General features: G+C 33.4%; 2 protein-coding genes across 2 annotated transcripts; one reads left to right on the top strand and one right to left on the bottom strand.

The window, feature by feature from the left end:
- The first annotated feature begins 14,624 nt into the window (after positions 1-14,624).
- LOC144572824 (putative UDP-arabinopyranose mutase 2) lies at positions 14,625-17,768 on the top strand. The gene is made up of 4 exons (XM_078322498.1): positions 14,625-15,148; positions 16,296-16,546; positions 16,653-16,821; positions 17,150-17,768. The coding sequence occupies exons 1-4, from the start codon at positions 14,834-14,836 to the stop codon at positions 17,495-17,497; spliced, it is 1,083 nt and encodes a 360-aa protein (XP_078178624.1). The 5' UTR covers positions 14,625-14,833; the 3' UTR covers positions 17,498-17,768.
- Positions 17,769-18,882: 1,114 nt separating this feature from the next.
- Positions 18,883-26,956, bottom strand: LOC144572525 (DNA binding protein). The gene is made up of 13 exons (XM_078322126.1): positions 26,712-26,956; positions 26,473-26,580; positions 25,580-25,714; positions 24,948-25,236; positions 24,432-24,565; positions 23,816-24,212; positions 22,374-23,272; positions 21,337-21,422; positions 20,788-21,006; positions 20,386-20,514; positions 19,885-20,208; positions 19,468-19,583; positions 18,883-19,162 (listed from the first exon to the last, which is right to left on the bottom strand). Exons 1-13 carry the CDS (start codon positions 26,817-26,819, stop codon positions 19,071-19,073), a joined length of 3,036 nt encoding a protein of 1,011 aa, XP_078178252.1. The 5' UTR covers positions 26,820-26,956; the 3' UTR covers positions 18,883-19,070.
- Between the last annotated feature and the right edge of the window lie 616 nt (positions 26,957-27,572).

Consider the following 27,572-nt stretch of genomic DNA (forward strand, 5'->3'; position numbering starts at 1 on the left):
GTGCAAACAAAATTTTGGCACAAGAAGGTAATTTTACCAAGATCAATGGTAAATGGTAATAATTAAATAAGAATGATGTTATAATAGAAATGATCAATTAATATACTATGACACGTACTTTAGATTTTTAGGGAAGAAAACTAGATTGGAAACTTTTTGTAAACATCTATATATTAAAAGTCAATAACATGCTTCTTTAGTTGTTGGGTTATTGTATTTTATTTTGACTTGGTAAGCAAATTAAAATCTAATTTGACTTGGTAAGCAACATAGGTTTAGGTATAGGGTAATGCCAATTGAAGTGTAAGTGCTGGGTCACTGTATTTTAAGTAATTGCCATAAGTGCTGGGTTATATAAGTAATGCCAATTGAAGTAATTGTCATGTACATATAATTATCTTAGTCTTTATCCCCATGGCTGATACTGTAACAAAATTACTTTTAGTTGAGATGCCTTTGTTTGTACTTGTCTTTGTCTTAAGATTAGCAACATTGGCTAATCCATATGAGCCAATTAAATAAATCTTTCCTTCTAAGTTTTAGAATCAGTGAGGATATTCTTAGTTATTTATTAAAGCAAACTTTTAGTTCGGACCCTTGAAAATGATTATTTTGCAATTGATGCTTACTGGTAGTAATTGCAATATATGTTGTGAAATTTTATGTACAGGAAACTAGCACAGAGAGAGGAAAGGCATAGTTGCACTTCGAGGAAATCCTAAAGAGCAATATTGCAATATATGTTGTGAGTTATTTTATATGGTTATAGTTTCAACTAAGTTATGCTTAGGTAGGAGCTATGTATAATGTACCTGACCTGGTTGGTAGAAATAAACTTTGACAAGATGACCTAATTTGCTATGGTTATAGTTTATTTCTACCAACTAGTGAAGTAAATTAGGAGCATGCATCAGTTTAGTAGAAATATGTCTACAGTTCAAAATTTTATATGGTTATAGTTTTCAATTTATTAATTCACACATGTGGTGCTGTTATTATTTTTTGTACTTTTAAATTTTCTATGTTCTTAATTGCTTAACATCAATTGAAAATTCTCTTAATGCAGAGAACTTCATGACTGACCTTCAGATTTGTTCAGTCCAGTGTTAAATCATTTATTTTGGATATATGTACAAGTTTATTATATTAATGTGATTGTAATACTTTTTGGTTTTTGCTACAATGTATGCTTGATAACATTATGTTGATTAATTCTTATTGCAATGTGTTGTTATTGATGCTTATTTAAATTGAAATGTAAATTATTAATGCCAATGGGTTGGTACCAAATCGGTACAGGTACCAAACTGGTACGGGGTGAATTATAGAATTGGGCCTGAAATTTTTTTTTGGTAATGACAATTTTTTGCATCGCAAAATCTATACAAATATGGGGACCAGACAATATCTTAGCAAATAACCTGGTGGGGCCCACCTTCTTTGTCCATGCAACTAATAGGTTAATTATCCATGCAACAAACCATGTGGGCCCACGACATTTAACCATGCAACTACTCACTCCCCTATCGTTGCAACTAATCCATGGGACCCACACACTTTATCCATGCAACAACTAACTCCCTTATCGTTGCAACTAATCCATGGGACCCACACACTTCATCCATGCAACTACTCAATGATATATCGTTGCAACTACTCAATGCATCTGATTTGTTGCATGAGTACTTATTGCATGGACACACCGTTGCAACAAGTATTCCAGAAGTTATTGCATGGTAAAGCCATGCAACAAGTCCGAAATTGAGTAGTTGCAACGGGGGTTGTTGCAACGGTATTTTTTTGGGCTTGTTGCATGGGTAACCCATGCAACTGACATTTTTAGGGATTGTTGCAACGGTAAGCCGATGCAACAAACCAAATTTTATTCATGCAACAAACCGAGATTCTAGTAGTGAATTTCTACATGTGAAGAAAGAGAGACGACATTTTCATTTCAAATTATCTTGTGGAACTAAATTGTTGTGATTGATTATTAATGTAATGCATGTTATCGTGCATTCAATATATATACTTTTCCCAATATGAAGAATGTTTGGTAATTTAAATGTTGTACGAATTTGTATTCATTAAATATGCAGCTTGTTTAACGGCAAATAAAATATCCATAATTTTATTTTTTATATATGTTTTTTATTAACTGTAGCATTGATTACCTTTGTTGTACAAAAAAAAAATATCATTAATATATCCACATTTCCAGGGTTAGATATTAAGAAGAATAAAAAAAAGAGACTACATAAGTTGTTTGAATTCTGACCGAGTTATGCATCATTCATTAATCTAGTATCAGAATAAACAAGGCCAAGGCCCAGCAATCATGTTGGGCTCAAATTAGAGAGTTTGGAACTTCCTATTTATCTTCCCCTATTACATTTTTTTTTTTTTTTTTTGGAGAAAGAGCCCGTTACAGTGAGTTGGATTGCAAAACTGCAGCTTAATTAAAAAGGTAATTACGAGTTTCGATAGATCATGGATTCAACTCGTCGCTTAAAAAGATAGCCTTTAATTCATTGAAAAAATCACATCTGTGCTTGCCCCTTTGTACAATTAAAACCGTCTGTGCATTTGACAATTGATTGAATTCATCTAGAGTTAGTGGTGTAAACGGATCAGTTATTATCTGATTTCGTTTGGATTTGAATCCAGAAAATTACTTAAATTATTTGATATGTATTTGTATTTGAGACTATCTGTATCCGTATCCGTATTGGTATCTGAAAAATTATAACGGATAAGGATACAATAAGATTTTTCACTATCTGTGACTATATGTATCTGACCGTTTATATCCCCAAACCACAATAAATGTACTCTATATTCTTAAATTGATTTATTAAATTGCATATATATACTAATAATTTATTAAACTTCATATACATATATATTTTGATGAATAATATAACACTATAATATCATTAGTGACTAATGTTTTGATAATATGATATATATTTTGTAAATAACAAATTTATTATGAAAAATATTAGATCTAACTTATGAATGAAAAAATTATATTTATGCGTTATTCTTTACTAGAATGTACATTAGTAATTTATTTTTAATTATTTGAATTATATTCATATCCGTATTCATTCGATATCTAATCTGTATCCGTGTCCGTTTAATATCCAATCTGTATCCGGATCCAAAAAATTATAACAAATAAGGATACGATTTGACCACTATCCCATCCATATCCGACTGTTTACACTCCTACTTAAAACCTTCGTTATCTTGAAAGTCTCAAAATGAAATCAGAACCTCCGGTTCCTGTTATTAGAAAAAAGTTAACGGGCTTATCACTCCGCTGTTATTTAAAAAAAAATATTTGATTGACCCCAAAACTATTGCGCTCCCCCCCCCGGAGTGTGTATCTTCTGAGATATCTCAACTTTTTGCGTGACCGACGTGTCCGGTGCCTATTCGGGGGTGATGCAGGGGTCAGTATTATGTGTGCTTTCAGATTTGTGCAGAACGTATTTAAACGGCTAGGATTTTCCATAAAGTCACGCAAAGTTTGAGATATCTCAGAGGATACGAATTCCGGGCCCCCCCCCCCCCCCCCCCCCCGCTATTCCGATGCTTTCTAATTCAAAAAAATCGAAGAAATTGAGAAATTTGCTCTCTGACTCCGCTGCCTCTAAGAAATTCTCAAATTATTCGTCGCTCCTCTCTCTCTCTCTGACTGAAAGTCAATCTCTCTCTTCACTTCTCTCTATTAGCGAGTTGGATGCCATACTGATATTATATTGCTTCCAGGTTAGTACTTAAAGAAGAATTTACAGAGGTTAATGAATAGATTGTTAAATTATTTCAGCGGGATTGATAAATCTTTCTAGGCCTAACATTTGGCCCAAATTAGGCATACAAAGATCAGTTGTTCCATGAAAGTTTTTAGTAAGGTGTTCCCTCCAAGTAATTTCTCCCAAAATTATTGAGGCAAAAAATGTATAATCCTTTCACATTTCCTGATGAAAGTTATCTCCTACACACGTCCACCTTGTTAATAATGGTAATTAAGATTATAACTATTATTATATTAACTGTTCTTTATTTAGTACCTAATAAGCTAATGGATTTGAATCCGATTATTGTCTCTCTGGTAGAAATCCTGCATCCGCCCCTGCGTGCTCGCACACACAAAAAAGAACATAAGGTTACTAGAAGCAAGAGATGAAACGTTCGATTGGATGAGTCACATCGTGATTGTATACGTCATAGCAAGAGAGCCTGTCAGTCACATAACATGAATCACATATTACGTGTCAGTAAAAATATAATACAACACGTGAACTAATATAGTCATAACATGACACTGCATAAGACACTGCCTGAGACGTACGTAACATCATTAGACATCACCAAAATAATTTATGTCAATATTTATCTCAAATAACAATTTAAATTTCAAACAATATATATAATGTTTCCTTACAACATTATTTATTTATTTTACAATTATTTACCATAATTCCTTATTTTTCTCTTTTTGCTGATTTTTTTATACTTAAACTATAAAGTTAGAAAAAAAAATATAAAACTAACTTTAATCAAACATAATCGATCAACTATGTCATATTTTAGTTACAACGTGACTAATTAACATGTCATGATCATTTACATATTGTGATTATTTTTTATAATTTTAATCACAATACGGCATAATATAACACATAAAAATTTGATTTGGTCATCATACGACGCAATATGACACGAACTGAATTGCATTCCGGGATGACGCTGAGATTAGCTCATTCGATTAGAGAAGGCTCCTTTATGCTTGGTTAAAGTATGATCAACTCCAAGCAAAAATAAATGATTATAAAATTTCCAATTGTCGCCCTTCCAGATCATATAGCAACTAAGGCTAAGCAACTGACTTCATACATACACTAGCATAGACTTTGGAAAATGCGGAAACTTTGTTCTTTATTTTCAGACACACTCAATCATTGTATTTTATTTGTTCAGTCAAGTCTTTGAACTATTTTTTCGGTTAGTTCAAATGCATGATTCAATCAAATATTTTCAAAGTTTCTGTGTCAGTTAGTCTCCTAATTAGGGGTGGTAACGAGCTGTTAAAGAGCGAGCTAGGTCACACTCGTACTCAGCTTGTTGGTATATCAAGATGAGCGAGCAAGTTTGGATTTTAGGTATCGAGCTAAAGCTATTGCTTAAGACCGACTCGTGGCTTGTCCGAGCGAGCCGAGCTAGCTCGTTACTAGCTTGACAGATTTATAAATTTGTATATTTTCTTTCTTGCTATATCTTAAATTTTCATAACACATCTTATCAATTATGACTAAAACAAAATAATATTTATATGACTGATTACTGAAGAATACTCTTAACTCAATTGTAATTAAGCAAATCAACTACTATAAATTAACTTTACGGCTAAATTCATACATACAAATATATCAAAATCCTAAATTCATACATACATATTCACAGAATAAATTCATGCATATCAAATCAAACAAATTCATACAAATTAACTTAATTGCTTATAATTAATTCACACATATCCATACAAAATTACCAATTAACTTAAACACAGTCCAAAATGCAATTGCCATAACGCAGGCTATAACATTCATAGACCATAATATCTCTAATCTGAAGTGAACAAATCCGATTAAACTATTAAACTATGTATATTAAATAGCTTATTAACGACCGAGCTGGCTCGTGCCGAGCCAGGCCAAACTCAAACTCATTAATTATGACTCAAGTATGTAGCGAGCGAGCTAATTTTAACTCGATCCACTAACAAACGAGCTGTTACCGATCGAGTCACGAGCGAATACCAAGCGGGCCACGAGCCACGAGCTTTTTTGCCAGTCCTACTCCTAATATTGAGTTAAGGCTTAATAATTTACGAAACCTAACATTACTTGCAAAATCCAGTAATTAAAATATATTAACTAATTAACTAAAAAAAATGTGAAGGGCGTAACTGAAAAAAAAACAGTTCATTTCCATACAATAGTTGAGATTTCAAACATCAAACTTTTCATGATTGATTATTTTTTTTTACAATATATCTTGTAAACATCTGAAAATTGTAAAATTTATTATTTACAAAAATTAACAACAACGTAAGATGTTGTTTGGCTATTGTATACCTGCTGCGGGTAGCCCGTGCCCGAGTCCGGGTATAGGTCGGGTAAATGGGTACACGGGTACGGGCAAAAAACGGGCCGGTCACTCTTTTTTGGACAAAAATCCGACCATACCCGTACCCGCGTACCCCTGTACCCGTACCCGTGCCCTGCCCCTATACCCGACCCACTTTAATTTAAAAATCAAAATTCAAAATTCCCCCCTTCCCTCCATCCGGCACTGTTAAAAAAATAAAAATAAAAAAATAAACTGGACCGAACCGGACCGCCCTGCCCCTCAAGGGTACAACGGGCACAGGTATAGGACGGACAGGGCACAGTTTTTGAAAAAAAATACCTGAGATACCCTACCCGAGATACTCGTCTACCCGTCATACCCGTGCCCGTGCTCGGATATGCCCGGCTCGCCCTGCCCCTACCCGAGATAAAAACACTATGTATAGCCAACCTTTTTTATTTAACAAAAAATAATGATAATGTAACATGTAATTGAATGTTGTGAATTCTGTACAATCAGCATTTCCAATGAGAGGCACTACTGATTTAATTTAATTTTAAATTGAACACCGCATAATAGGCTACCTAATTAAGTCAAAGTACAAATTGTCATCGCTACAGGTGTCATTGGATGCCTCATGCCATGCCTGAATTGAATCCACATGCAGCGGTTACCTTGGGAAGTGAAAGATCCAAACCCGCCAACTATTGCCCTACACGATTACCACATGGAATGGAATATGCTTCATCTGTCTCTTCGTGGATTACACTACCTTGTGCATGATCCGCATTTTTGCTTAAAAAAAACAGAATTTTTTATGTATTTTCTCTTCTAAATTTTTTAATATTATACTACCTCTCTAAATTTTAAAACTACACAAAATTTATGTAATTTATTATTCTATATTAAAACTCATTTTAAATTATAAAGTTTCGATTTTATTCTTTATTAAAAAGTAAAAATATGTAGTATATTTTAAAAAAAAGTGTTCATTCTTCAAATTGGTCAATATTTCGAGAATAAATCATTCATTTCTCTACTTGTGACGTATATGTACACATTGACAATTTAACATACGTTGTGCATATAGGTAATAAAATGAATTATTTACCCTCATATTGACTAATTAGAGGACTGTACATTTACCTTAAACTTGCTTACATACTTTTATTTATTTTAAATGATAAGATGGATACTTTATAAATATAAAGTGAGTTTGATAAAAAAAAAAGACAATATATTGGATAAATTTGTATTTTCTATTTGGAGGGGGTAAATATAATATTATAAATTTTGTAAGGCAAAATGCGTGATTTCGAGATCTTTGAGGGACGTACATAAAAATTATGCAAAAATAGAAATGGATGATGCCGATCCGTGTCGGTGTTGAGAGAAACGGAACAAAACAAAACAATACAGTAAGTTCTCAAACCATCCCTTAGATCTAGCTGATGCCTATCATTGCACGATTATAATATTGTTGAGCTCAAACATCATTTACCTCATACAAAATTTACTCGGGATCGGCAAGCTAACAGACAAAAAATAATGTTCACAATTTCGGTGCCTATCGTATACAGTTAATTTTTTTACTGTAACAATTAATATTTAAAACGATATATGAAACATATGTACTATTAGAAGTGATTATCTAACTACCTAAAATATAGTTATTTTTTTACAAATATAAAAAAATTAATTATTTGAACTTTATAAATAAAGATATTGATCAATTTGTGTTGTACATACATATTACCATAATCTCACTCTTCCTATATTATTAAAATATAAGAAGGGATCCACTTACATCGGTTTTGGTGACACTCGATTACACCTTACATTTTCAAAGTTATTAAAATTCAAACAATTGATTCAAATCTTTGAACATGACAGATATATTAAAATGTGCTTGCAGATCAAATTTTACATTTTTTTTGAATTTTTACTATTTATTAAGTATTTAATAAAATCGTTGTTTTCACATCATTGAATTTTTGAACCCATCTTAATAAATAGTAAAATAATTCAAAAAATATATAAAATTTGATCTGCAAGCACATTTTAATATATCTATCATGTTGAACGGTTTGGGTTGACTGTTTAGATTTTGAAAATATAGAATGTAATCCGGTGTAACCAAAAGACGGTATAAGTGAATTCCTCATATTGATGTAGTGACAAAGACCCCGCCTCCCATTTAAACTATTGGTTTGTGATAAATAGCTTCCTAAATTTCTATTTTTTTTGGTAATAACCTTGTCACACTTTTTAATCCAAAATAACTAATCCCAATAACGTTAATCTCCCACAAAATTGTAAAATTTTGACGAGAAATGACCAAATCATCCTTGAATGTTTACAGTGTGACTATTTCAAATTAATATTTATTCAAGTAAAAGAGAACATTTGAATTTCATGATCTTTAACTTGAAACCATTCAAAAGTAGTGATTTTCTAACTATCTAAATATTCTAAATAAATTCTAAAAATAAATAAATCTAATTTGCAAGTACATTTCGTATTTTATACGAAGATTATGTTAAATAGTTTAGATCAGTTGTTTAAACTTTGAAAACACATATAATAATTTAAAGTACAGACTAATCTACAGTACACATGGTACCATAAGGAGTAGAGCAAGATTTTCAAACTATGAGATCAAACGTGAATGAGAATCAATTATAAAAAAAATTCATATTGCAAATGAATGTCAATTTTATTATAAAATATAAAAAAATGATATATAAATACAAATGTTTAAAAAAAATGTAGGTCAATACCATTCCCTTTGACTTTGAGTAGTTCTGCCCTGTTACTATAGTATCACTCATATATTATATTTGAGTTAGGCTAATATGACACTAGTGTTATATCAAACTAAATAACACCACATCTTAAACCCTTAGATCTGCTTTAAGATTCGTACAAAATGAAGTGCTTGAACAGTAAAAGCGGATAGTACGAATCTTAAAGCAGATCTAAGAGTTTAAGATGTGGTGTTATTTAGTTTGATATAACACTAGTGTCATATTAGCCTAACTCATTATATTTTTATCTTTCATGTGCCATTAGTCTCGGCTCATTCTCCAATGGTTCATACCACATCGATTGCAATGCTAAGTTTACTTGTGTTAATTTAAGTATATATAGTTACACTTTAAGCCGAATTTTTTATTAATATCCAAATTTAATATTAAATTTCAAAAAATAACCGGAACAGTAACGTTTATCGAAATCTACCCTTTCCGGAATTTTTTTTTCCGGAAACAGCCTCTGTTTCCGAAAATTTTTTTTCCGGAAACGGTAGCTACTTCTGGAAAAATTTTTTCCGGAAATAGGCTAAATCCGGAAAAATTTTATACGGAAATAGGAATTTTTTTTTTTTCCGGAAAAATTTTATCCGGAAATAGGATTTTTTTTTTTTTTTTTTTTTTTAAGAAAATTTTTTTTATAGGAAATTTTTTTTTTCAGTTTTTATTTATAATTTATTTATTTTTTGTATTTAAGTATTACAAATATTTAATATAGTTTTTTAAAAAATAGATGGAATACTATATAATTTGATTTATTCGAAGGACTGCTACAAATAATCCGGATCAACATTTTTCATGCCGGATTTTTTACGGCCGTAAAAAAAAAAAATATAATATAATATATGCATATGTATATGTATATGTATATACAATATAATATATGTATATATATGTATATACAATATAATATATGTATATATATGAAAATGAAGATATAAAATATGAGGTATTGGAACCCTCGTTTAGTGTCTCGTATAAAAAATATGAGGTATAAAAAATATTATATATACATATACATATGCATATATTATATTATATTATTTTTTTTTACGGCCGTAAAAAATCCGGCATGAAAAATGTTGATCCGGATTATTTGTAGCAGTCCTTCGAATAAATCAAATTATATAGTATTCCATCTATTTTTTAAAAAACTATATTAAATATTTGTAATACTTAAATACAAAAAATAAATAAATTATAAATAAAAACTGAAAAAAAAAATTTCCTATAAAAAAAATTTTCGGAAAAAAAAATTTCCTAAAAAAAAAAAAAAAAAAAAAAATCCTATTTCCGGATAAAATTTTTCCGGAAAAAAAAAAAAAAAAAATTCCTATTTCCGTATAAAATTTTTCCAGATTTAGCCTATTTCCGGAAAAAAATTTTCTGGAAGTAGCTACCGTTTCCGGAAATTTTTTTTCCGGAAACAGCCTCTGTTTCCGAAAATTTTTTTTCTGGAAAGGGTAGATTTCGAAAAACGTTACTGATCCGGTTTTTTTTTGAAATTTAATATTAAATTTGGATATTAATAAAAAATTCGGCACTTTAAGTGTCATTACTGAAACCACTTACTTAATGCAACGACTTTGTAAATACTTTGTTTAGTGGAATATTTCTACTAATCATAGAAAAAAAATTGTATGGTTACACTTAAACGCACGCAATATTGGCACTGTACTTAATTAATTAGTATTTTTATAATTATATAAACTATCATATTATTTTAGCTAACTTCGTATGGAATGGAAATAGCGTAATAGTATTTATTTTAACTGATCTAGTTATGCAAATAAAAATGATGAACTATGACACCCCAATTAATGAAAAATGAAAAACAATCTAGGGCTATGACATCTATAGAAATTATGGTCATACTTAAATTTTAACAAATAGATGATTTAAATGACATATATTGAGCGGCTAATTTAACCAGCTTTTATTCTCAGCACACTTAATAAGGTTAAAACTATGGCCAATTAAATAATACTAGTATCATATCCGTGCGTTGCAACAGGACATATTATAAGAAAAATATATATATCAATGAAAATAATAATTATCCAAAAATCAAGACACATGCTAATAGAAAATTTATATGATTATGTATTTTTAATTAACTTTAATTATGATCTTTGATAACAATTTGATGATGTGATGATTCTTTATTTTTAAGTACCAATGATATCAAATAATACCTCGATTCGAATCTAATATCAAATATCGTACGACAATTCAATATCGACATATAATATGACATCAAAAAACATAAATAAAAAGTGTTATCGTGTGTATATATGATATATACACACACACATATTATAAGAGAAATATATATATGTCTTCCTAATTATATAACAAGGTCTCAATTTCCTTGCAATCAGATAAACTACTTTCCACAATCCGTTTTTTTTTTTAAATAAACAAAAAAAATATCTCTCAAAAGAAAATATTTCCTAGCCGACCTTCTGAAATATCTCCACTCAAATTAATTTGTAATAGAATTATTTGAAAATTTGAGGCTGTTTGGGACGGCAATTGTGAATTGTGGAGATCATGGCCTCGTTGGAAACAGTAGGTCAATTATTTGAAAAACAAGTGAAAAAGGATGCGAGAATGTCGGTGGAAGAAGTCAGTTAACAGTTCATAAAATAGGATCTGCAAACTGGGAGACCACATACTTTTTTTCTTTTAGATTTCTTTAAATGCTTTTTATATTTTTAACATTCCGTTTATCATTTTTCTATATTCTGTTTTAGGTTTAGTTACTGTTTTATTTTTTCACACAGTTCAAAATTCTTGAGCTGGATCGCTTTTGTATCCTTTTAGTTACATAATTCTTGTAACATGTTTTAATGAAATTAAATAGGGCTTGACCTCTATTTTTTCTCAAAAAAAGAGAATGTCGGTGGAAGAAAGAGACGATATGATCTTTCAATCATGTCAGATCTACTCTGCTCATTCCTACCTTTGCTAAAGATTGCACATTTGCATGTGCGATTGGGCAAAGCATCGCTTATTTCTCCCGGAATTTTTATATATAAGAAAATAAATAAATAAAGTATTAAAAATAAGAAAGGTACGGTGAAAATTTGAAAAATAAGAAGGCGGAAGGTTGCCATGGCGTCCCAGTCAGACGCCATGGCATACCTAGTTCCATATACAAACCTCACGAAAACTCTTTTTTCAGCTGAAAAACACCAAGTAAAGTTTCATTTTCAGCTTTTGTATATGGAACTGAATATGTCATGGCGTTCCTAAAATTTAATTAATTTTTTTTTAGCTAAAATTCTTGGGCTGAGGTATGCAATCTGCCTTCTCGTTTTTAAAATTTCTGCTGTACCTTTTTTATTTTTAATATTTTATTTATTTATTTTCTTATATATAAAAATTCCGGCTTATTTCTCTGTACATTATTTGATGATTCTGCAAGGATCGGCGTGTATTTCCCTCTTTTTTTGTTTTCTTTTTGAAATTTAGAATACTGACATTATGTAAATTATTAGCACTCAATTGACAGGAATGAGATGTAAATACTTTTCTTAATCAATAAAAAACTGTAGGATGGCATCTTGCCACCTTACCCTTAAAAAAATTGACAGGAATGCTTAACCACCTTTATGATTTAATATTTTACATGAATTCTATAATCATGTATATTGAAATTTAATTTAATTTATTTCTTTGAAGTTTTCATATGATTCAATCTCTCCTCATAAAAAGCTATATGCGAATTTATAATTTAGTAGTTGAAATTTTATTTTGTAATTGTAAAAAATTGAGTTCAATTCTATTGTCACATTATATATTTTACATTTCAAATCTTTTTTTTTTGAGTCAAGCCACCCAACTATTTGATACCTTTGTTATTCTAATAAATGATTTATTCCATTTAAATTTCAAACACATGACCTCTCATATAGAGACCACGTTCCTTTGCCACTAGATCAAAGACTCATTTTTTATATTTCAAATCTTGATCTAAATTTTCTAAGACTGTTTGTCAGGTTCGTGCCTTCTGCGTGTGTATACTAATTCTCAAATTTGATTATTTCAATTTGGTCGATCTCACTCTAATCAGCCATGACCCACGAAGAAAAGGTCGCAGTCGGCAATCAATGAATTTCAGTTACGGGTTCCTATTTCACAACAGTTTTTTCTCATTTAAGACAAAATTAGTTTGGTAGGAGGTGTACTTCGTCAATACATGCGACTTAGAAAGTTGATTAGTCGGTAGGACTTACAAAGTTTGGAAGTAGTCTATTTCACATAAGAGAGGGTTCAAATGTCTTTATTTTTTGTATCTCCATTATATTTTCATTTTAAAATTTTTTAATAATTTAAAATTTAAAGCTTAAAAGTCAAAATAAAACCGTTGGATATAATCTACATCATTTTATCTATGCACGTGTAAAAAATTATGACATTTCAATTTTATTTTAATTGTCATCAAGAGCTTGTAAAAAATACACTATTTTGGATAATTTTTAGACGTTGATTTTTTAACTTTTTGATTCACATAAAAACAAAATTAAAATGTGATATTTTTTTATGAGAACATAGAACACATCTAACGATTTTATTTTGACTTTTAAGTTTTAAATTATGAGTTATTAAAGTTTTAAAAGATGGAGGCATGGTAGAGACGCAAAAAAATGGAGACATTTAAACCCTCCTCTTCATATAAAGTTCTCATAACATCCTCCTAAGTCAGCAATTTTCTTTCTAACTTCAACCATGTAGACGGGTCCGGATTCATAAAGTAACTCAAATTTTCAATTTGGATCCGAAAGGATCCCATCAGAATTCAGATCAATACGGTCCAGATTGGAATTCATAACTCCAGAAGATTTGATGAACTGTGTAGATGAGGAGGAGAATTTTTCAGTAAAAGTTAATTATACAAATCTATAACTTCTATATGATAATTTTGATTTTAATTTAATTAAAAAAACATGAAAGTCTATTTTTGTTTTTGTTTCTTTTAAAAAATATATGTGTATTAAATAACAAAGAAAAATATCAATCAAATTAGCTTACCGTGATAAAAGAAATTCAGATCTAACCTATATTTGGTTAAAATGGGCCGGTTTGGATTAAGAAAGGTAGGTTTATGTAAAATATAATATTCTTAAAACAACAATTCACAAATTAATCAATTAAATTATAGAAAATGTGAAAATTCACTTATATTTATACTTGGAGTTGAAATCTTCTATTAATTAGTTAAAAACTGAAAGAAAACACAAAGACATGTTTGCTCCCTGCATCATCTTCATCTGCATGCAACCCAGTAACCTTATTTCAGAATTGAATTCTCTTAAATCAAGATCTAGATCTCCTGTGGCAATACACGTAGCCTCAAACCAGCAACGAATCACATAATCCATTGGCAAATGGCAATCTATTTTATATAAAAAGAACACAAGTGGAGGCACTGGTTCTTCTTCAATAAATCATCCCCATATAATAAGTGTATCTTCATAAGATCTCCATTTGTCGAACGCTCAGCTTAAACAAAACAAATCCAGACCATTTTTTACTGTCCCATAAAAAAAAGGAAACTGAAAAATATATGGACCCCACATGTCATCCAGATAATAAAATCCCCCAGACTCGGTCAACCACAGTAAACAAATATCATAAATAAACAAAAAATAATCCCTTCTCCGACTTGGTCGCACGTTGCTCCACATGCTCCACCTTTCCTCTCGCATCCCATATTCCCATTCCCTCCTCTCCTCTCTCCTCTCTCCTCTCTCCTCTCTCCTCTCATCTCTCATCTCTCTATTTAAAACCCCTTCCTCCTCTCCTTCTCTCTCACCTTACCTCATTTCACCTCATTTCAATTCTCAGAAAAAGTCAGATCAGAAGAATCTCGAACAATGTCAGTCCCAATCACTCCGGCGCTGAAGGATGAGCTTGACATTGTGATTCCAACGATCAGGAACCTAGATTTCCTGGAGATGTGGAGGCCATTCTTCCAGCACTACCACCTGATCATAGTGCAAGATGGTGACCCCACCAAGACCATCAAGGTTCCTGAGGGGTTCGACTACGAGCTCTACAACAGGAACGACATCAACCGCATCCTCGGCCCCAAGGCCTCTTGCATCTCCTTCAAGGACTCCGCTTGCCGCTGCTTCGGCTACATGGTGTCCAAGAAGAAGTACATCTACACCATTGATGACGACTGCTTTGTAAGTACTTTGGCTTTCTGATCGGTGTTTTTATTCAATTCTCTTTTATTTTAGTTTTAGAGGGATATATAAGTTTGTTTTTGAAAATGTTCTCGTTTTTCGTTTCATTAAAGTTGAGGATGGCTTGGATCTGGTTATGAGGGGTCCAGATCTGGGTTTTTGGAGTGGGTTTGACCTTTTCTCCTTCCTTTTTTTCGCGTAAACATTCTAGGATACTACAAATATTTTAAAAATCAATCCATTGACCACGACTTAATCGTTTTGAAATGGTGTCGACTTGAATAGATCTGGATGTTGATCCAATTTGCTAGATTGGAACAGGACGTGATCTATACGGTCTAATTCTGATCAGACGATCCAATTAGGTTCTGTCCAATTATTCTGCCCCTGAAATTCGGGCAGGTTGGGGTGTTTGATTTTTGTTGAGGTCAACTGTCAACTGTCAACTGCAATCTGGACATAAGATTGTAGTTAGACAAGATAGATTAGACAAATTTAATCAAAATTAATCTTAATTCAATAAATCTAATATATAAAAATTATGGGTAAATTTCGCTGGAGGTCACTAAACTTTGTTATTTGTCACGAATTGGTCACTCAACTTTGATTTGTCCCTTTTGAGTCACTCAACTTTGTTATTTGTTCCAATCAAGTCACTCAACGTTTTCCATCCAAATTTTTAACGGAATATGCTCATTCCGTTAGTTTTTTGGATGGAATATGCTAATTCCGTTAAAATTTTGGATGGAATGGGTATATTCCGTTAATTTTTTGGACGGAATAGGAATATTCCGTTAAAAATTTGGATGGAAAACGTTGAGTGACTTGATTGGGACAAATAACAAAGTTGAGTGACTCAAAAGGGACAAATCAAAGTTGAGTGACCAATTCGTGACAAATAACAAAGTTTAGTGACCTCCAGCGAAATTTACCCAAAAAATATCTTAGAAATGTCATTTTATCCTCCAGTAAAAAGTAAGCCTACTCACTGCACACGATGCTTTCTAAACAAATCTACAAACCATTGTACGCCATCATATTTGTCAAAGGATCACCTTGATTTTTAACTGTTTGATTAAAAAATTTAAAGCCAAACAAAAAAGGATTAAGCTAAGCTCTGATGCTTTGAAACTGTCTGTGAATAAAGGTTGCAAAGGACCCAACGGGGAAGGACATCAATGCGCTCGAGCAGCACATCAAGAACCTACTATGCCCATCCACCCCCAACTTCTTCAACACACTCTACGATCCATACCGTGAAGGTGCCGACTTTGTGCGTGGCTATCCATTCAGCATGCGTGAGGGTATCAAGACCGCAGTTTCTCACGGCCTATGGCTCAACATCCCTGACTACGATGCCCCCACTCAGATGGTCAAGCCCCTCGAGAGAAACAGCAGGTACATTTGTGTTTGTTTAATTCAGACTTGTAAGTTCAATGGTTCTGGTGAGAAAATTGGAGATGGGGTTCACATTATTGAAGATTGTTTGTTACTTTCTTGTTAGATATGTGGATGCTGTTATGACAATCCCCAAGGGAACCCTTTTCCCCATGTGTGGCATGAATCTCGCATTCGACCGTGAACTCATTGGCCCAGCAATGTACTTCGGGCTCATGGGTGATGGCCAGCCGATCGGGCGTTACGACGACATGTGGGCCGGATGGTGTGTCAAGGTACAGTTGTTTTTTCATAGGTTCTTTACAAATTGTGGGTCAGATCTTGCATGATGCAGTAAACAAAATATCTTCACTTGAAAAATAAGGGAGAGGAAAGAATAGGTGGAACCATACTTTCTCAGCAACAGAATTGGATTAATAATTAAAAAAATGAAACTTGCTATTTGTCAATTTTTATTGGATTATATTAAATTAGTATAAGAGAGTAATAAGAGTAGAAACATAAAAGACTGACAAGAGATAGACCCTTTAAAATAAGCATTGATTAGGCACAAACAAATGACTCTGGTTTCTCATATTTCTCTATATTCTATCACAATTTCAGGTCATTTGCGACCACTTGGGTCTTGGAGTAAAGACTGGTTTGCCTTACATCTGGCACAGCAAGGCAAGCAACCCATTTGTGAACTTGAGAAAGGAATACAAGGGCATTTTCTGGCAGGAGGAGATCATTCCTTTCTTCCAAGCAGTGGTCCTCCCCAAGGATTGCACAACTGTTCAGAAGTGCTACCTTTATCTGTCAGAGCAGGTTAAGGAGAAGCTCGGTCCCATCGACCCATACTTCACCAAACTTGCTGATGCCATGGTCACATGGATTGAGGCATGGGACCAGATCAACTCAACTGGTACCGGTGCTAAATTGCCCAATGGTACTGCACATGGCAAAGCCTAAGTAGAGCGAGCAGCAAGCTTATAAGCATTGTTGAAGTGAGACTTGAGGTGTCCCTTTGTTCTAGTTCTAGGCTTCTAGCTTGGAAGATATTCTTTACTATGCTATATCATTCTTTGCGGTTACTATCCCTTTGTTATACTTGTGTTAGACAATATTATATTTTTTTTTATTTCAATTTTGGTTATTTCGAAGCTGATGATGTTATGTGGTTAAATTGATAGCTTTGTAATTTTCTTCGGAATTTAAGAAAATGATATTGCACTTATTTAAATTACTGATTACATGTCGTGTTTTTGTTTTGATAGGTAGATTAAAATCACATCACTTTAGTTATGACATGTGATTTAGCATGAGCTCATGTCTTGGATATAATTGCAAGTTTACGGACACCAGAGGAAAATAAGTCTACTCTTTTTGGTAATATTATGCAATAAAGCTATTTGGTATCATTATTGAGGAGGGATCAAGTTACAACAAAGTTATAACATCATTTTTTTTCATTTTCAAAGTCCAAATCGTCGATCCAAACCGTTAGATATTCAATCTATATTAAAATGTGCTTGCAGACCAAATTTTACATTTTTTGAAATTTTTTTTGCTATTTATTAAGATGGGTACAAAATCGCTGTTTTTATTAAAATTCTGCACCATTAAAAAACAGCAATTTTGTACCCATCTTAATAAATAGCAAAAAAAATTTCAAAAAATGTAAAATTTGGTCTGCAAGCACATTTTAATATAGATTGAATATCTAACGGTTTGGATCGACGATTTGGACTTTGAAAATGAAAAAAAATGATGTTGTAACTTTGTTGTAACTTTCAAGTGTTGTAACTTGATCCCTCCTCATCATTATTATTCCTCGAATTAGTAGACGAAGCGCGTACAGCTTATTTCATTTTTAAGAAAATGAACGAATAAAAAAAATTTAAGGGAGAATTTAGAATAAAAAGAAGAGAACGGTGGGATTAGCAGTTATATAATCCAATATGTAGCTAAATGCTTATCTAGTCCCAAGATAATCTCGCTGGAAAAAAAAATCCCACAAAAACTGTTACTTTCTTCAACAAGCACCAGAGTGCGGCGACAAAATTGCCTCCAAAGATTATTAACTAATCCTGGTTCTTCATTTTTTTTATGTTCAATAATTGGTGTACCCTGAATCCCTGATACCATGTTAAATTCCCAGACCAATCTTGAATCAAACATTTTGTCTCTATCTAGCGTGCAGCATGAATTATTGCTATTAATTTCCTGCACATTCAGCAGTTGTTAAAACGAGGAATTTAGTTGGTAAGGCACTTAATGCCATGTAGACATTGCCCGATTGGCGATTAGTATCTTACAGATCATGCAACTTTAGAAAGTACAAGGACCGAAAAGTAACAATGGAAGGATATTAGTTTTATATTCCGATGGCAATGTGCAACAAGCATCTAAACAGATAGACATGTATCCTCTTGAAGAAAGGGTTGCACTTGACAGAAAGCAAAAGTACCTATCTACATGTACAAAAACCTCATGGAATCAGTATCTCGTTTATATCAGGCTTTAGTTCTGGTGCTTCTGAACTTTACGGCATGTAAACTAGGACCTGGTTTCTATCATCTGCCACCGCCACATGCCCCGATTGGTGATCAACAGCTATACATGACACACTTCCACCTGATTCCAATAAACTTGCAATTAAGCACAATTTATAGCATATGCTGCTTTGTTAAAAAAGATAATAATAAAAACCACTTGCATTTGGGATCCGCAAAGATCCTAACAATATAAATAAAGAGAACTCTAATTTTTATGAAGCCAAACAAAAGGAGAAATATCTTACAATACTGACAAAATAATGTGAACTATAATTATTTGGAAGTTTATTGGAAAAATAAGAAGCATGATTGCACCTGACCCAAACCTTTAAAAAGATGCCAAAATATACAAAAGAATGTGGGAAAGATCTGCATGCAACTTACTTTCAAAACAGCGGATAGAAGCAACCTTTCTTCCAGAAACTAGTTCCCATTTGTAGAGTAAACCATCAAGGGTTCCTGCAAAGCCGTAATTAGTCGAGGCATCAACCACACTAATCCTGAAAAAGAATGGAGACAAACTCAGATTCTAACATGCCTTTAAGCTGCTAAAAGGTTGACAAATACAAACCCAGATCAAGAGCCAGACTGAACACAATGACAAAATGAACTTGACAAACCTGGCCCAAAACCCCATCAGAATTAACCTAAAATATTCAAAACTTGATCTGATTCAACCTGAACTGAAACAACCCAAGACCAAAAGTTGGCCTACTTATACACTTAATAATTTCCGAAGCAAATGACCTGAGCCGCAAATGATATTCAAAATGTGATTACTGTCAACCTAAAGACATATACCTTTGGTCCCAAACAGGGCCCAGGAATAGGGAGTTTCTGGCTAAAAGAGCCAGTCTCCATCTTCTATTTGGTTCCATCGCCTTCAGATCCTTTTGGAACTCTGAGAATGTAGCAGAAGAAACCAGTAGCCACACGGCCACATCACCATCTCCAGGTTGCATCCAGTTACGTTTGTTTGTAACAATATCCTTTGAGTGTCCTTGTAAACAATTGCTGCTAGAGACTTTACTCTTGTGTGTGTTGAAGCAGGTAAAGGGAAGAATCTCTGAGATTATGTTATTTGGTTCTGTGAACTTCAAGATAAGTGCTCGCCTTGTAATGTCCCTGGAAGTTATTTTATTTATCTATAAATTTAGCTTTTGATTAATATTTGTTTGTTTATCTTGGATGCCTAATTGCCATATTGAGTACAAGTAAAGGCCCAAACAGCATAAAGGTACCAGAAAAGTCTAATTGGAAGGTTTATGCCATATCTAAAGTAGAATCAAGAACATAACGTACCATAAGCAAAAAGAACCAAACCCATTGTGGCCAAGAACAAGAGAATCAGATCTGGGTATTTCTCTCAGTTCCAATATTGAGGGGGCCATGTTGTCAGAGCCAGGTAATGTAAATTCATCTGATACTGCACTGTCAACATAACAAAAAATATAAACTATATATCAATAAAGTGCACATGATAAATAAAAGAGAATATGCCATCAAAAGTTGCAATGAGAGTTTCCTTTGACCAAAAAGGATATGTTTTTGCAAAAAAGGTCGTTTCTTTCTTTGTTTGGATTGGTTTGGCAATGCTGCCATGAATCTTGTTATTTTTATTACTTTTTTTATATATATAAAAAAAGATAGAAAGAGAGAGGACCATGGAAACTAGGTAAAAGATAAATGTTAATAATAATTTACCTCCATTTAGGGTTTACAACCCACACATGCAATCTCACACTCTCTTCAAATGCAATTACATAATTCGGTTTGCAGACCAAAATGCAGACGGCTCTCTCCTGAGATATTAGCTTGGTGACTGGTGAAACAAACCCAAAATTGACCCGTACAATTCTCAAGCAATTCTCGTCCTCTTGTTCCAGCTTACAAATCAAGCACGAACAATTGATGCTCATATTACTGCCAGTATTGACATTTCATAAGATTCATGCTGCATAATATACTTTGTTCACATATGCACCCCAGCTAAATCCTGAATTCGCATAGGTTACCCATCAACTTTGCATGTTTAGGGTTTTAAAATAAAACTAATATGAAAATTATGGATAATATAATAAAGTATAAACAAGCAAAAGAGCTTGTCTGAGTTTGTCTAACCATCATCTGTGTTCTAGAGAGGTAGCAATTACAGGAGAAAGCAAACGCTAGGAGGGGCACCTGAGCAAATTAAGGCTTTTACTAAGATGCACCAGGAAAAACCCAAAAAAAAAAAGATGTAAAGAAATTCACCTGCAAAAAGGGACCTTGATACTTGGAAGAAGTACAAGTAACTGTCCCTCTGTAATATATTGCAATCCAACTCTTCCAAGTGGTAACTGTTAAAAGAAAGAAAGGAAATTAACAAAGATGGCTATACATTTTCCGAGTTATTAACTAATAGGCATATTAGCTAAGTATACCCAACTTTCTATTTTGCTTGCAGGTAAAACACCCAATAGTTTTCACATTTGAACTAACAACAAACTATTTATGTGATATTTTTAAGGAAAGAAAGCCAATTAGTCTTTTCACTAATGCAGTTGAAAGGTAAATTGCGCTAAATGTTGACGAATCTACCTCCATGTAATATAGAATTTTTTCCTTAAATCTAAAATTAACAGTAGATTTACATGCTATGGGTTTTCTGCTTATATACATTGGTTAGAGAGCCAGTAGGCACAGCCACCACAAAAAGCCGCCATACTTATTATTTTATTAGCTTTTACTTGAAAAGGTAAGGTGTTCGTTTGGAAGTTCGAGTAATGTTGGATTTTAATTGCAAATATGGTAGAATGCCATTTAGAACCCAGAACTATAATTTGATTTAAACTTTAGGTAAAATTTTCAGAATACTTTGCCTAAGTTCCATAAAAAATCTGGTAAAGTAGCAATATAATTGAAAGAAGAGGGGGTCACTTGACAATTCCTTATTTTGACAATCTTGGCAATCTTCATAAATAAAGTTTAAATTTAAAATTCAACAGTATAAACATGATCTATATTATCCATATATCATGTCTGTAAAATATGTTGAGATTTGATGCATGTTTTCACCATGCATCAACTGACTTTAAATTTCAACAGTTCGAATTTGATGTTCCTTGATGCATCAACAAAAAATATTTAAATTGTATGATATTGAATTATTGGACAACTATATGTCCAATAACATGCCTATAGATTAACTTTCCAATTTTCAATTTTATTTGAATTTATTTGGAAATCCATTGTCAAGATTGTCAAAACAACCATTGTCAAGTGATCCCTCCTCTTGAAAGAAAGCTTACATTGCCTTTAAAAGAAGGTTCCTCTGATGAAAGAAAAAGCATTGAAGTGTAACCAACAAATAAAGGATGAGCCTGCGAAGTCACATCGGTTACATAAAGAGACCTCTCACAACTATTTGAAGCACCACATAACACACACATCTCTAAACTGTCACCCTTCGAGCATAAAGTAACAGATAGAACTGGTTGTGGGTGCAGATACGGTCCAAACAGGATATCAAGCTTATTTTCCAGTGGCAAACCTGCAATTTTGTTCTCCGAGAGAGCTGTGTTTTCAAAATCTTGACAAGTTACGCTCTCTGATAAGGGAACTTCAAGTCTACTGCTGTTCTGCACTCTTTCACTTTCAATCTTAACAAATTCCTCTTCCAAGCAGGCCAAAAAGGAATCACTTAATAAAATTCCAGCTCTATTGAGGTCATTTTGTGATTTATCAACTTCTTTCTTGATAGAAGTTGGTTTGGAAGCATCGTAGGTTAAATGACCAGCTTCCTTAGCAGAGTTATTTTCATCAAAGCTATCTGGGATTACATATTTGGCCTCCTCGGAAGTATTGAGAGATTCACGTTTGCAATCATTAAGGGGTGGGTCTGTATTCTCCATTACATCAAGTAAGTTGTAGACCACAATCTCGGCATCTGATTTATAGTTTAGTTTATCATCTTCTTTCATGGTAGCAGATTGTTTGGAAGTGTCCTTTGTTTTATGGTCAGTTATTTTAAAAGGGTTATAATCGCCATAAGTATCTGGGATTACATTTTTTATGTCCTCTGCAGGGTCGAGAGGTCCCAGTTTGCACTCATTAAGAGACAACTTCGTATTCTGCATAACATCAAGTAAGGTGGGACCCATAGTCTTGGTATCTGGCTTGTGATTGAGATCTCCGGCTTCGAGTTGACCTGATAAGAAAGAAAGCACCATTAAATTACTTGTCACTGCACTATCGATGATTTGTACTGGCACAAAACAGGTATTTTTGCAGATGCTAGACATAAATTGTTAGGTGGGATTGTGGACAAAGAAACAAAAGACCCGCTATTTATCACTAATAGCATAAGACAATGATTACTAGTTACACTTGCTGACAGAATCTAAGAATATGATGACTTCTTAGTAGCCTTTGACCAGTCTTACATTCAAGTAGCTCAACCTATTTAACATTATGAACTTCAGTAAATATAAAATTTCCTCTAAACAATTCAAGTTCAGTATATATGCTTTGACCAGTCTTACATTAAAGTAGTTCAACCTATGGCCTTTCTAAAAACCTAACCCTAGTAACTTAATAACCAAAAAAAGAAATCATGGTTTGTTAGAGATAATTCTATTATATCATTCCTTGTTACTAAAAAGGGGGCTTTTCCACATGTACCAAAAATCATGGATATTTCTCGAAATAATGATAACTGCGAGCATTTTCAAAACAACCTTGTTCAAATTACCTCCATCTTTTTCTTTTGTTGCTAGATCACTTCCGATCCTTTCTTTGTTTCCTCGGATTTTCTTTCTCGAGCTTTTCCTACAATATGTTTTCTTGAGAAGGGGGATGGCTTGTGGGAGAAGAAAGGCCATCATTGACCTTGTTAGATCCTGTTGCTCAGAATCATGGTCGGTCTTTTGAGAGCTCAGATTTGACGAACCAGATGACAGCCTGGCATCTGACATGGAATCTCTGAGCTCTTCTTTCAGGATTGCGTCCTGTGGAGTGCAATCCACAGGGGAAGAGATTGCTTCTGGCAAAGGTTGTGCAGGTTTCCAGGCACAATAGTCATCTGTGTCAGCAAAGCTGTCTTCCACAAAGTCTCTCTCAGGGTTATCGTTCCTGATTCTGACGCTCCCCTTTTGAGAAACAAAAAACAAGGCATTATTATTTAAATCCAACTGGGAATCAAAGATAAATTTTTTTTTTTCCATTTGTACATTATTGGAGTTCAGCACCATCACACGTGGCAAATGGCAGTATGATCTAATATCCTACCTTTTAAATAATACGAAACTTTATAGATAATCTAAGTTTTTGCACAAGAGTTTATTTTAAAGAAGAGGAATTTTAAGTACCTCCATATTTTCTGCATAGGATGGCATAATCTCTACAACTGTCTGGTTGTGATTTTCCAGAGTAATTACATGTTTCTCCATTATGGCATCATCATCTCCATTCATGGTCTCCGTTTCTTCTTCATTTCTTTTTTCTGAATAGTTTTTCAACAAAACAATCAGTAAAACTTGAAGCCAATAGGAAAAGCTGCAGGATATCCATTTATTTGAGGGTCATTTCAATGGGGGATGCTGCAATAAGATCATAAAAAAAAAGTACCCATGCATGAAAAACAACCCCAAAACACTAACTTCATCCGTTGTCTTCAAAGGATAATCCAAAGTACCCTCTTTCCTCAATTGAGAGTCATGAGGCTCTTTTCTAAAAATGATGGTGCATATGAAGCCACTTTTTATATTTACTGTGTCTATTAAAGGTATTTAGCCATCTAGGACATTACTCCTTTTCCAGGGGATGCATTACATTCCAGTGCTTTCTAGGACTGGGGGTGAAGTTATATTTGTTATAAATGGCACCTTTTTGTGAGCCACTGAGCAGGTCTGGCCTCTCCTTATCTTTTGAGGTACAACCTTCTTTATATATCCTCTTAGCTAATCTCTCCTCAGGTTTGCATTTCATGCTTCTTTTGCCGTTACTTTTCGATTTCCTCAAGTAGACAAGCCTTATTGAATCTGAATTCTTATCTTGATTTTGTACATTTTCACGAGCTTGTACAGTTTGCCTGGATTCATTTGGAGAGGTTGAATTTGCATTGACTAATTCACGGAGTAATCTCTGCACTACTTTGTTTTTGAACCCAAAGAGCTGTATGACAAAGCATCAAAAGAGAAATGCTTCACTTATAATTGGACTTCAGATACTAGTGTCAGTCTACTTGCAATCACCATGTATTAATTTCACATGACTTTTTGCACAGGACTTTAATTCTTTGGCCTTTGATAAGCCTTAAAATAACTCTCAGTTGTGCAACTAAACACGGACAAGCCAGAAACATAAATGGCATAAGGTGAGTTGAACCAGTAACTAAAGCAACATGGTTATACATTGGTTGGAACATGTCATATAAGCACCATAACAGAACAAGGCTCAAGTAAAATAATGTACAAACAATAATCATACAAGACAAATTAAGTATTTGTGTGCTTACCTCAGAACCATCAATATTAGAAGAAAGCCTTCTCCCGTTCCAATTTATAGCTTTAGGAGAAGTTTTCTTCTGAAAGATCTTCCAAGCTAGATCTGGTGTCAACCCACTACACGATTCCCCATCTGCCAGCTGAACCTGTTATGAGTTAAATCTCATTTTGAAATTTTCTCAATCAGATAAAGACCCAAAGCAAAAATTGACATCCAACTGGGAGTTTATACATTGGAATTGGGTGTTTGAGACTCAATTTGGAATCAGATAGTCAAATCTACATGGCTAGATGAGAAGAGATCAAAAAAGAAAGAAAAAACAAAAACAGGTTCAATTTGCAATTATGACATGGTATATCTGGATGAGAAATGAGGTTAGTGTAGTTAGAGCACTAATTCAACTATTCGGAATAGCACCTAATCTAACTTTTGGTTCAAATGAACAGCTACTCATCCATGCAAATGCGGAACAGTGTTTGGAATAATTCACTAACCTGGATACCGTTATTTCAGCTCTCATATAACCTCAATTTTTTAAATTAAGATAATAAAGCAGCAGAGCAAACAAAAAAAAAGAGAGTCAAAGACCATAACTTAGATTTAATTGGTTTATTTGGATTTAAGTAGAGAAATTATCCTATTTTTACACTAAAGCCATCATCAGTTTTACCATTGTTTTTATTTAACAATAAAGGAATGAGAGTCATGACCATGATCTTGATTGGATTTTACAAAATTGGGACATAGGTTCAGCATAGTACCAATGGAAAATAAGAACTAGGAAAATTGTATCCAAAAGTTAATTGAGCTCTTCCATTTCCGCAATTTAAGCAACTGTGCAAAATAAATCTGGAAATAAAGTGAAGAAGTATACTAAAATTGGAAATATAGATAGGATCGAACCAAAAATAAAGGACCTTTCGGTCCTTCTCTGATCTCCATTTGGCATCTGGTCCCAGCGTGGTTCCGTACGGCACGATAACCCACTGGATACGGGTACCGATCCTTAGCCTACAACAGAAACCAAACTCCAGTAAGCTCGTGAAGAAGAATAACAATAAGAGGTACCAAATTGCACTTAAATTAGTGAAGATGTAATATTGATACAGAGAAATGAAGAGGAGAGAGAGGAAAAGGCGAACCCGCGATGAACTCCAGTACTTCTTCTCCCAGTGACCACGGTAGAGCGCTCCAATGGAGACGATCTCCAGGTCATCCTGCGCCTCCGCCAGTGGACTGAGCTTTTCCATTAGCGGCGATGGAGAAATCGTATCGAAAAACCTAGTGTCGGTGTGAGAGATTGTGCTATGCGGATCGGCAGTTTGGCGCCATTTTTATTTTTTATTTTTCGTTTTCTTCAACCCTCGAGCGGCAAATGAATTGCTTTGCTTCAGCTCCTACCTGGAATTCATATCACCTAAGGTACCTTAAATTTTAATTTGGATATGGACCATTCGATCTTCCGTAGCACGAATATTAAAGGAACCCTGCGTTCCTTCTCGGATCAGATTATGGTTAGACCTTCCGGATCCAGAGTCAAAGTTTGAGATACTTCAGGGAAACCGGACTCCTCCAAACTGGACCTTAACCTGGGAGTTCAGGTTAGCGCAGGAGCCCAGTATTATTCGAAGGGTCCGGTTCCTTTAAAATTCGTGTTAAAGCATTTCGGATGGGCTGAATCAAAACTCAAAAATTAAATTATTGTATGAGATCCGAATTCGGAGTTCAGTTCCTACGGGCTTTCTCTCAACCGAAAAAAGAAAAAAAAATAGGAAGTTCAGACGCGTTGATCTGGTCCGCGGGTCTCCACCTGTCCGACGAGTTAGAATTTTGATTGACATATTTTGGGGAAATTTGATATCTCCCCTCAGAAACCTTGAAATTATGTATCCCCTCTAAAATTCGTAATATCATATTTACCCTTCTAAAGTTTAAAACTTCACAAATTTATTCAATTTATTGATTTTTTAAATAGTACTCATTTTATCCTTTCTCCATCTTTT

Source organism: Carex rostrata, chromosome 20 (genome assembly GCF_964058835.1).
Source record: "Carex rostrata chromosome 20, lpCarRost1.2, whole genome shotgun sequence".
Taxonomy (NCBI): domain Eukaryota; kingdom Viridiplantae; phylum Streptophyta; class Magnoliopsida; order Poales; family Cyperaceae; genus Carex; species Carex rostrata.

Coding starts and splice junctions, on each gene's coding strand:
- LOC144572824 (XM_078322498.1), top strand. CDS start 14,834: ATGTCAGTCCCAATCACTCCGGCGCTGAAGGATGAGCTTGACATTGTG. Junction 15,149..16,295: donor CCATTGATGACGACTGCTTT/GTAAGTACTTTG, acceptor CTGTGAATAAAG/GTTGCAAAGGACCCAACGGG. Junction 16,547..16,652: donor CCCCTCGAGAGAAACAGCAG/GTACATTTGTGT, acceptor CTTTCTTGTTAG/ATATGTGGATGCTGTTATGA.
- LOC144572525 (XM_078322126.1), bottom strand. CDS start 26,819: ATGGAAAAGCTCAGTCCACTGGCGGAGGCGCAGGATGACCTGGAGATC. Junction 25,715..26,472: donor CGAAAGGTCCTTTATTTTTG/GTTCGATCCTAT, acceptor AACTCATAACAG/GTTCAGCTGGCAGATGGGGA. Junction 21,007..21,336: donor ATCAAGGTCCCTTTTTGCAG/GTGAATTTCTTT, acceptor CAATACTGGCAG/TAATATGAGCATCAATTGTT.